Here is an 11,572-nt window from a genome sequence, read left to right on the forward strand (position 1 = left end):
TATTTTTTTATTTGAAATGTTTAAACACCGTTCTAGATACACTCATTAGCATGACCCTTGTTAATAATTATGTCAACAATTATATTAGATAAACCATAGTTAAATAAAACTCTTTTTTTTTTTTATTTCTAATGATTGAACGTCTTTTTATCTAATATATATGTTTGTTTAAAATCAATCAATACATGACAAGAAACAAACACACACCTATCATTTCTGCATTAAATTCCCAACCATATTGAAATGGTAATGTCTCGTATATGAAATACATCAACTACCAAAGTTTTATATTTTTTTCTTTCTATTATACAGGAAGAGGCCGCAGATGACTTGGAGGGTGTTTTACCTTTCACTTTTAAGTGCATTATTTGCGTAAGTATCATTATTATTAATGTGTAATTTGCTATTCTAAAAGTATTAATTAATAATTAACAAAACTAATAAATATAGGTTTTTTTAATGGCAAATAACAGTGCATTATTATTTCAAAACCTATTCTATGGAGCTCTGATTTTGGCATCAGCAACTCTTGTATCAGCTATCTACAACCTTATTCCCACAATCACCTTTGTATTAGCTGTATCCTTCGGGTATATATGTTTAATTATTTCAATTTATTTTATTTATTTATATAGCACCGACCCTTCTGATACAAAAAACGCGTGTCTAATGTGTTCAACGCGATAGAGAAATTATATATCAACACAATGTATTAATATTCAAAATTATATATTTATGATCTCTGCAGTTTAGAGAAATTAAATTGGGGAGCACCTTCAGGTAAAGCAAAGGTTACAGGAACTATACTCGGACTTGCAGGAGCTCTACTTCTGACATTTTACAAAGGAGTTGAATTTGAAATTTGGCCTTTTAAAATCAATCTTTTGGATCCAAAAGACAACCAAATAGAACTTGTCACTGATACTGCCTCTGAGTTGTTAGGTGTTCTGTGTGTTGTTCTTAGTTGCTTCTGTTTCTCAATCTGGCTCATCATTCAGGTAATTAATTAATTACGAAACACAACATTTAATGTCAAAATAATTGTTGTCGTTTATTGTGATTTTAATTTAAATACCACTCATTGCAGGCTAAGATCAGTGAAGTATATCCATGTCCTCAATCAAGCATAGCTTTGATGTCTGTAATAGGAACAGTACAATGTTTTATTTTAGGTTTCATTGTTGAGAGAGATTTGGATCAATGGAAACTTGGTTGGGATATCAGGCTTCTCACTGTCGCGTTTTCGGTAGGCTTCATGTTAATGTTATATCAAATGATTTGTGGAAATTTTGATCAATATGGGAATTGAAGTTTGGTTTGATGTGAGTGCAGGGAATTGGAGCCTCAGGACTAATGATTCTTACCATGGCATGGGTCGTACAGACGAAAGGCCCTTTGTATGCATCCGCTTTCAACCCTCTAATGCTTTTGATTGTGGCTATCGTCGCGTCTATGGTTTTGGATGAGAATTTAAACTTAGGAAGGTATATATTATGCATGTTATGATGTTTATGTTTTTTTAGGTAATGTTTGTATTCATGATTTGATTTAATATATTTTTGTTATTGGTGAGTAGTTTACTTGGAGGAGTGTTGATTGTGTGTGGCTTATACACTGTACTTTGGGGTAAAGCAAGAGAACAAAAGAAGAAGATTGCACAAGCACCATCAGAAATCATTGGTGATCTCGAAGCTACGACGCCATTGTTGAGCCCATGAGAAGCTAGTTCATCATAAAATTTAACCATGCCATTTCTAAGTTAAATTCCAATGCTTAATTAGGAATGTTTTTATAAGAATAAGTAGAACGTGTTTATAAATGTGGTAGTGAGTTTTAATTGTATGTGTATGTACAATAGTTATATTGTTGATTGTGGTTGTGTGTTATATATATGAGAATATATATTTCAGTAGTGCAAGTATACACCCTCAACACAGAATTTTTTTTTCATTTTTCAAGAAAACAAATTATCTTATGTTAAGAACATGTTATAGTACATTGTTGCAGTATAAAACATGTTATAGTACATTGAAGTCTTTTTTTTAAGAAAAAAATTATCTTTGTTTAGCATTGTGCAACATCTAGGAAATGCTTCAACAAAAATTTGTACCTGCATTTACAAAGAGTCATAAACCAACATAAATTTATCATAAACTATTTAAATTTTTAAAACTGAAATTAAACATCTAGTGTTAAGGTCTAGTGTGATTGAGTTATAATTCAAATTAATAACCAAAATTAATTATATAGGTTGTCACACCCCAAACTAGCTTGAATTATTTTTCATCTCTAGGGATGTATTTAATAAACCATCAACATGCATATCCAAAATCTAGAAAGCTCTTGAAAACTCATACTTAAAATAAATGAGTAAGTGGTCCCTCATATTTAATTTTCAAACATATCTCTATTTTTAGCCTATCACTAGTGCTTCCTTAGATCAATCCCATTTGGTTCAAAGTGTGCATGTCTGGAGTTAATGTTCATTGTTCAATAGTTCTATATTAGGTTAGGAATTCACTTATATTTTTAACTAAGTTATCCTTAATGAGACATATGTTTCACACAAGGGATGTAGGATTTATGTATACTTTTGTTTCTATACTTTCCCCCACTTGAGATTTTGTCGCATAATCTTACTTTGGCACAACGAACAATTTCAATTCTTTTTCATTTCATCTTTATTAACAAAATGGGGATCAACCAATTTTTGGGATGAATGGTAGGGTAAAAAAAGTGACCATATTTACTCTGTTTGATTATTTTTTTACAGCTTTTATTTTCTTTTTGCTTAAACTTGCTATCCATTCTAGATGCATGTTTTTCTGTTAAGATTGGAGGCATCCAAGACTTGTACTTAAAATTTCAAATTTTAGTTTCTACCTTGAGACACTATCCATATTTTTTTCTAATAAACATAACCTAATGTGTTAAAAATAATGTGATTTTTGTAAGTTTCAATCCCCATTCAAATTAAAACAACTATGTATCTAAACAAGCAATATGCTAAAACAAGCAAATGCATATTAAAATTTTAAAAGCTTGCAACTATATTATCTCTCTAAAACTTATTATTAAATTGTGTAAACATATTCCAATTAAGAGTTTGAAGTTGGAAATTGCGACTACAAAATAAAATCAACTAAATTAAAATCCAAAAACTTAAACATTATTATTTTTATAGAGTAAATTACATTCTTCTTTCTAAAGATACTCATATTACATTATCCTCGCATCTTGTGTTAAACTATATATTTTTCTCCTCTTTTATGTAAAATATATCACACTCTTCTTTTTTGAAAAATATTGATGGTGACAAGTCCCTCACAAACAATTTGCGTTTTATTGGAGGAGTTGTTCCCTCGTAAAATTCTATTTTGTGAGGGGCTTTTTTTTCCTATGTTTTTCCTATGTGTATTGTTGTTTCACAAAGTTGCACCCTTTTAGCAACACATTTTTTCCGAATGTTACAATTTTTCTCTTATTGCAACACTTAAGAAACGTTGTCTATTTTGAGTGTATTCTGCAACACTTTACGAAGAGTTTCTTATTTTTTAAATTCAAAATACAAACTCTTATTTGAATTCAAAAACTAACTGCCTCCTGCAATATTTCAAAAAGTGTTCTATTTTTAAATTCAAAAAATAACTTGTACATTTTGATATTATTTTAGAACACACAAATATATATATATATATATATATATATATATATATATATATATATATATATATATATATATATATATATATATATATATATATATATATATATATATATATATATCATTTTTAAAGGAATATATTTTAATTTATTTCAATTCGCCATTATATCTCATCTTAAACAAATTAATATTCGTTAGTTGAGAATTGTTATAAAATAATAATATTTATGTACTGACAATGTTAATATTTGTTTATATCTACGTATATTTAAATCACGTCATGTTAATAGTTCTGAAAATTTAACAAAAGATATTATATCCTCGGTGCATACTTAATTATCATTAGTTATAACAGAGACAGTTCTATAAAATTATTACACTTATTTTATTATTATGTTTTAACCTATATCAACGCACTTTAAGCAAATTTATTTTAAAATAGTGAGAATACGTCATATCTTTGAAATTTTGACCAACAATACATAGACAAAATCTATCTTACGTAAACTCAACATGTTGTTTCTAGACATGTAAAAAGAAACACTTAATATAACCCAAAATTGGTTGTTGTTGGACTGATTCTTACTTAAGAAAAAAATGGAGAGAGGATGAATTAGCATGTCGTATATTATTATAAGTGTCATTTTAGAAGAAATTTTTTGTTTTTATTTAAGTGTCGTTTTATAGTTTAACGTTATAATTTGTCAATTATATCCTTACTTTCTCAATAACTCCACTTCACATTTTCCAAAAAATTAATATCAGTTAGTTATTAAAAAAAGAAAGAGTGTATGATTGAATTTATTTAAAAAGAAAAAATAAATGAGGATATAATAAGAAAAATAACTCTAACAATCAACTATCTTAGTTGAAGAACTTTTTACTAAAATGACACTTAAAAAGAAACGGAGAGAATAATTCAGATATTTAAACGTCATTTTTTAATGATAATATAGTTTTAAAAATTTTGAAACTTGTTTTCTTATAATGATGTCATGATACTTAAGTATATGTATTACTATATTTTAGCTCAATTATAATGTGGTCCTCCCATTTTAAAATCTTGTTTTGTTTTTAATTTTAAAATATTTGATTTATTGTTTATAATTACTCTGTCTAAATTATTTTACATTACATTTTACATCATATAAAATATGTCACATAATATTGACTTATGTTCTAAAATATTAGAGAGATGTTTTTTTATAAGGAATTGAAAATAATTTGTAAAAGATGTACACAAACTACAATACAAAACCAACGCAATCAAAACGTGTCTAACTTGGTGTCTAATTAATGCCAAAGATAATGTTTGGTCAATCAATACCATCAAGTTGTTGGAAGTTGTATGGAAGGTTAAGATTCCGAAAAAGGTTAAAAAAAATTCTTGGAGATTCTTTATAGATAGACTTCCTCTAAAAGACCTTTTGGCTTATAGAGGTGTATCTAACTTCAACTCTCTTGATTGTTTATTTTGCTCCAATCACCAGAAAACTTCGGAACATCTCTTCTTTCAATGTCATGTATCGAAAGCGGTTTGGGATAGAATCTACACTTGGTTGGGAAATGACTTGGAGTTCAATTTGAAAGAGTTCAAAAGATTTGGTTGCATTCAAGGAAAGGTGAAGAAATCCAATACTAGAGTTAAATTAAAATCAATTTGGTTAGCTCTAATTTGGTGCGTTTGGCTAATGAGAAATGTCATTTTTTTCGATAATGCTTCCTTTAGCTTTGAAACGGTTATTTCTAATATTTTGTTCTTTTCTTGGAGATGCTTATGTAGCAATGATCATACTTCTAGGACTTATTTTTTATTGGTACAAGTTACCTTTAAACTGCTTCAACTCTACTTAGAGTTCTTGTTGTAAGGGTTGCACCCCTAGTGCGATATCTTATATCATTGCTTATTAAAAAAACAATATAAGACCCCTCTTTTTTCTATTCACTGTAGTTGAAAGCTTATTCTACAATAGTTTCCAACCAAACACTTTAATTTTACTTGGAATATTAGTTTTCATAGTATATCCCACTATCTAAGTAAACTCTCATCCAAGCAAGTACCTGTATTAGCATTCTCTTCCACTCAAGTAAAGTTTCTTTAAAAAAAACCAGAAGAATTTCTCCACTATACAAGCCATCTTCATGATCCTATCTCTGTTGGAATCCTTGAATTATGCCCAATAAACCTTTAAGGTCTTGGCCTTCTGAATTCAATAATTGTTCGGTATTAAAATGCAAAATCCACATCCAAGTCTCATTCTGTCACAATTCTATATCAAACACTTTGGACCTAGTTTGATGCACACACAATGATTGTTGAGATTGTAATTCATGGTTTTAAAGCAGTAAGTTGTCGAAATGTCAAAGGAGTAAGTTCGACAGAACTATGACTTAGGCTTATTTTCTATATTTTGAGCTTTTATGTTTTGGGCTTTGACTTAAGAAGAAAGCAACCTAAAACTATATATAGAGGGAGTAACCCTATTTTATAAGCACTTGTATTCACAAAATTTTACAGTTGCAAAGTGAATAAGATTTTCCACAGTTTGTGGGCAAAGAGTTACTCTACAGAAATCGTCATATTCTCCCCTTATTTTGTCAAACCCTAATTTTCTTTCTTCCTCAATTTTCTCTTTTTTTCCATTGTTACTGTTCTGGACCGGCCCAATCTAATCAATTGGGTCATTCCCGCCTTCGGCCCAATATGCGTCAGATCACACGTGGCGGTTTCCGTCCGACCAGACCGGGCAAACTTGCCAAGTAATCGACCACGAGGACCCCTCGTGCTCGGCAAACAACCAGTTCACGCGTCTCCTAAATATCCGCCCCAAAAGGAGGAGTCTAATCCGCTCAAAAAACATCCTATAAATAGCCCTCTACATACAGAGGGTGAGGTAATCCTTTCTTACCCCAAAAACTCTCTCACGTTGTTGTACCTTGTGGAATATATACTTACTTTGGCATCGGAGTGCCTTGCAGGTACAACCCCCTTTTTTCTCACATCCATCATCCCGAACTTCAAGCCTTCATTGTTGCTGGCCACCTGATCTGCTTGGTAAGATCAGTGGAGCCGTCAGTGGGAAAACTAGCTCCCCCGTTCCTCTTCTTGCACCTTCTTGATTCATTCTTGCCTCCTACAAGAACCCAGGAACCAAAGCTTTAATCAAATCATTACTCATGGCCGACAATAACGAAGATCCCTCTTCATTAGACTCTGCAATAATCAAGAAAAACGACATCTCCGTCGTTTCGCCTTCCAGAAACACCGTACCTCGAGACGGTGTCACAGCGTCCCCTTCCCCTAAAGATCTCCAAGATGATCAATCTCATCGTTTCGAAGATACAAGCGGGAAGGACAACCACGAAGAAAGTCTGGGCAACCCTTTCCTCTCCAAATGACAGACTCCTCAAGACCAGACCATAAACGCTGTTCTAGCTGCTCTTGCCCAGACCAATGCGCTCATACAGCAGCAAAGTGACCGAATCGGGGCCCTCGAGCAGAAGCGCAGCTCAAAAACTCCCCCCGATCACAAAACTCGTTCTCGACGCGAGTTAGTCACCAAGAAACGCCCTCGTTCCCCCTCCCCCATGGAGAATGCGGGTCCACCTTCCAAGAAAGGGTCGAGCGACCAACGTTCCCGACACCGTTCACCGTCCTCTCGGCCAAGAAGGAAGTCTAGATCACCCCCAACAAGGCACGGCGACAACCGGAGGCGACGCAGGCGTAGCCAGAGCCGATCTTTTTCTCCGTTTGCTAGCGACGACGAAGAGGAGCGCCATGGTCCTCTATCCCAGGCAATCTTAGAGGCTCCCCTGCCAACCGGTCTCGAAAAACCCCCTCCGCTGGGCACCTACGATGGGACAACCGATCCGGAACAACATATCGAGAACATCGATACCCTTCTCGACTACAGAGGAGTGCCCGGTGCCATTTAATGTCGTTTGTTCCCTACCACCCTGCGCAAAGGAGCCATGATGTGGTATAAACGTTTGCCCGACGAATCCATCACATCACGGAAGGTGCTCGGAAAAAATTTCTCCAGACACTTCACGGCCTCCCGAAGACACCCCAAGTCAGAAGCCTCCTTGGAAGCCATTATCCAAGGAAAGGACGAGTCTCTACGGGCTTACATAGAAAGATTTTACAAAGAGGCCGTACAAGTATCCACGACAGCCCATATGAAGAAATTCCTGCTCGAACGAGGTCTCCAACCACGATCAGATTTCGCTAAAACCGTCGGAATCGAAACACCCGCTACCCTGGACGAATTCTTTCTCAAAGCCCAAGCCTACATACAGTATGAAGAGAAAGAAGCAGCCCACGCAGTCCGCAATTCTAGGCACGAAGAGAGCAGTAAAAATGCACGCCAAGATGAGTCTCGCTGAGGAACTGACAAAAAGAAAGATGATAAAACTCGGGACCCTAAGGACTACAAAACCACCCGCAGGGAAGTTCCGAGAGTACACCCCGCTGAACGCTTCGAGGGAGCGCTGTCGCTACCGCGAAAAATGGAATCAGAGTCGCCACTAATATATTCATCCCATCGCGGGAAAGGAATATCAAAAAACCTAACTCGAAATAAGAACAAGGTCTCTCGACCAGAGAACAGGGCACGGGAGTCGGTTACGCAAGGGGAAGGTGCTAGCACCCCTCACGCCCATCGTACTCGATGGTATCCACCTATGTTTGTTTCTATCTAAAGGGTGTATCTATGTCTAAACCTAAATGCGAATGAATGCAAAAGAAATACGGGGAAAAGAAGGAATTATTTACAAGTGTGCTCGCTTAGGCCCCGCGACCCAATGCCTACGTATCCCTTACAAGGAATCAGAGCGGCCGTAGTTCGGATCCATAGTTTCCATTTGTTTTGTGTTTTTTAGTTGAACAGCGGTTAAGGTCACAATCCACGATGCTCGACCTTTGGAGACTTATACGCCTAGTTTTGGAAAGGACTTAACTTGTTCTTAAGCGCCTAACAAGGCAAAAGAAAATGAACTTGGGTTTGTGTTTTTTATGTAACTACATGATGAACAAAACCCAATACAAGGTTTCGCACCACTTCGTCACTTTGTTTTAATTTGAGCCTTTATTAAGTGTTTTAAATGTTTTTGGTTGGGTATTTTTTAAAGGGATTTACTTTGCGATTAGAATCACATAAAATGTATAATGATCGAGAAGCAGATTAGGGAATGAATCCCACTCACTTCTATCCCATTATATAATGTTCAAGAAACAGATTAGGGAATGAATCCCACTCATTTCTATCCCATTAATTAATGTTTGAGAAACAGATTAGGGAATGAATCCCACTCATTTCTCTCCCATTAAGTAGTGACCGAGAAACAGATTAGGGAATGAATCCCACTCATTTCTATGCCACTAAGTGATCGAGAAACAGATTAGGGAATGAATCCCACTCATTTCTCTATCACTTTCTTAATGTGATTCGCCTCTTTATTTATTAATGTTTTGAAGTTGAAAAGAAAAAGAATGAACAAAAGGGAACTAACCTATTCTCTAATCTAAGTTATTCTAATCTAAGTCTAATGGCCCTAAGGTCAAGGATAACTATCCTAACCTATCTCAATTCCTCTTAACAAAGAAGGAAGAGTCTAAGGGAACATGGCAAAAGAATGGAGTTACAACTCCAACAAGATGAGAAGAGAGCCCTAGGGCAGTAGCAAACCAAGGAAATAAGTGTTCTAAATCAAACACAAAAGCATCATGACACTACACGAAAGTATTCACAAAGAGTTACCAAAGTATCGCATAAACCGTCACTTAACAATTAGCGAACAAACATCCATTAATCAAAACAAAAAGCAAATGAAACCATGAACCAAGCTTAAAGTCAGTAGCAATTAGTTCATTTATAGGTCTAATACCTCATACCAATCTATGTTAGTCAACTAGCTTGAAGCAACACAAAGTTCTAACAAAAACTAGACAAAACTAGGTCAAAACTAGTTAATAGAATTCAAATTAGGAGTGAAGTTAGAAAGATGTGACCAAATGGTGGAAATCAGTAGCTAATGACCTCTAATAGGTGTCTAAACAACCATGGAATCAAGTCACAAAGTTTCATACAAAATTATAGGTCATTTGGACAAGTTATGGTGCAATCGTTAACCAAAGGTAAGTTATTTACAAGTAAAAGAGAAGATTCAAGTAAAAATAGAAGAAATGTTTTTAAAATTCTAATTCCAGGTCTTAGGACCTCTACACATATCTAGTTACATGTACAAAAAGAAACTAAGTCAATTGCATAAAGGTAAAGCAAATTATAGGTCAAATTCACATGGTTATCCGTTTGGGAACGTATATAAATCGGGTATAGAAAATCTAATGAAAACCTAACCAAAACATAGAATTAAACTTTTGTTTTTTCCACACAATATGGTATATGAGCCTACTGATATCACACAAAAAATGGCAATCAAATTCTACTCCTAAGGTATTAAACAAAAATTAATTTGCAAAACCGATCAAACTTAAAGACACAATGAACATGTTGAAAGAAATGATTTATTAAAAATAGGAAAACAATTTCTAAAAATCTAGAAAAAATACCACAATTATTTACACATGTGATTCTATCTAAAACATATTTTTATTGATTTTTTATTTGAAGGAAAACTGGTTTACGAATTAAAAGTTAGAAGAGAAACAAGTTCTAAACAAAATACAAATCTGCCTAAGTCTAGGGGTGTAAAAGCAATCTGCAAAGCACTAATAACTACCTTAACTGGCGCATGGGCCTGAACAGGGTGGTGCAGATATCAAACGCGTGAAGGCCCCATTGTCAACATGCACATGATTATTAACGCGTGGGTGGTGTTATCAGGAAAAGAATCTCAAGCCCATGTGAGTCCAAACTCGTGGCCCAACACCCTTACTATCATTTTGGCTTCATCATTTAATTCCAGCATGTAGTTATTCACAAAAATATAACGTGACATTATGTGGTAGAACAATATCAACTGGTCAACTATCATTTAAGTTGCTAGAGGACAAAACCATGCCTGGGCCAATCAAAAGCTTCCAACGCATCTCCTAATGATGTGAATAAAACAAAAAGGATACAAGATGATGGGAAATGAACCACTAGGCGCATGACACCTCAGCCTGACCGTTAGGGAAAAGAAAAAAACCAGACGCCGGAGATCCCACTCCGGTCGTCTCTTCCGGCGAAGCTCCGCCGTAGCCATGACTCAATGCGCCCAGAAATTTAGAAAGGAGACACCTTTCCGCTCATTTTTTCGCACTGATTATGGATCTGCAATTAGTTTCTTCTAATTCCTACTCTATCATCCATACCGAACCCCTTTTCATAAACCCTAACATTCAAGATTCTCCCTAAATCACGCAAAACATGTATCAAAGCAATCCTCATGCCACAAGGAACTCAAATACGCAATCCGTACATTCATATGAGAACTAAATCACGCAAACCGTATTCATGTTCAATGAAAGCAAATCCATGCACAATATGCAACACCTTCAATGAAAACATGGTGGTCTAAATCCTAACCCAATCCCTGATGACGGGTTCCAGGCCTATACATGCTTCTAAAGCCATGGAAAGAATCACTTACTTGGAGAGATATTGATCAAGATTTGAGGAGGAATCCGAGTGCTCTTTTGTTCTTTGAAGGAGATAATGATGATTATAGCAGCTTGATCTTAGTGGTGATGCTTGATGTAGAGGTGATGAAGATGATGATTCTTGGTGTTCGTCATGATTGTTGATGGTGGAGATGAGATGCAGATGGTGGTGGTGGTTGCTCCCAGAAGCTTGTTGAAGGAGGTTGTTATGGTTGATGAAGATGATGAAGAGGGAAGATTGGAGGTTATGGAAACGGTTCTGGAGTTTGTTAGAGAGAGAGTTGGAGTGCGGTGAGAGTGAG

The 11,572-nt window shown here is 34.9% G+C and overlaps 1 protein-coding gene across 1 annotated transcript in view; it reads left to right on the forward strand.

The window, feature by feature from the left end:
• LOC131607746 (WAT1-related protein At1g68170-like) overlaps positions 1-1,949 on the forward strand; it is a 6,521-nt gene extending 4,572 nt beyond the window's left edge. Inside the window, exons 2-7 of the mRNA XM_058879712.1 lie at positions 313-372; positions 474-590; positions 749-998; positions 1,088-1,246; positions 1,333-1,484; positions 1,577-1,949. Of these exons, the coding sequence (XP_058735695.1) occupies positions 313-372; positions 474-590; positions 749-998; positions 1,088-1,246; positions 1,333-1,484; positions 1,577-1,718 (880 nt within the window). The 3' untranslated portion in view covers positions 1,719-1,949. The remainder of the gene's footprint in view (positions 1-312; positions 373-473; positions 591-748; positions 999-1,087; positions 1,247-1,332; positions 1,485-1,576) is intronic.
• The last annotated feature ends 9,623 nt before the right edge of the window (positions 1,950-11,572 follow it).

The sequence above is a fragment of the Vicia villosa genome, linkage group LG5 (genome assembly GCF_029867415.1).
Source record: "Vicia villosa cultivar HV-30 ecotype Madison, WI linkage group LG5, Vvil1.0, whole genome shotgun sequence".
Lineage (NCBI taxonomy): Eukaryota > Viridiplantae > Streptophyta > Magnoliopsida > Fabales > Fabaceae > Vicia > Vicia villosa.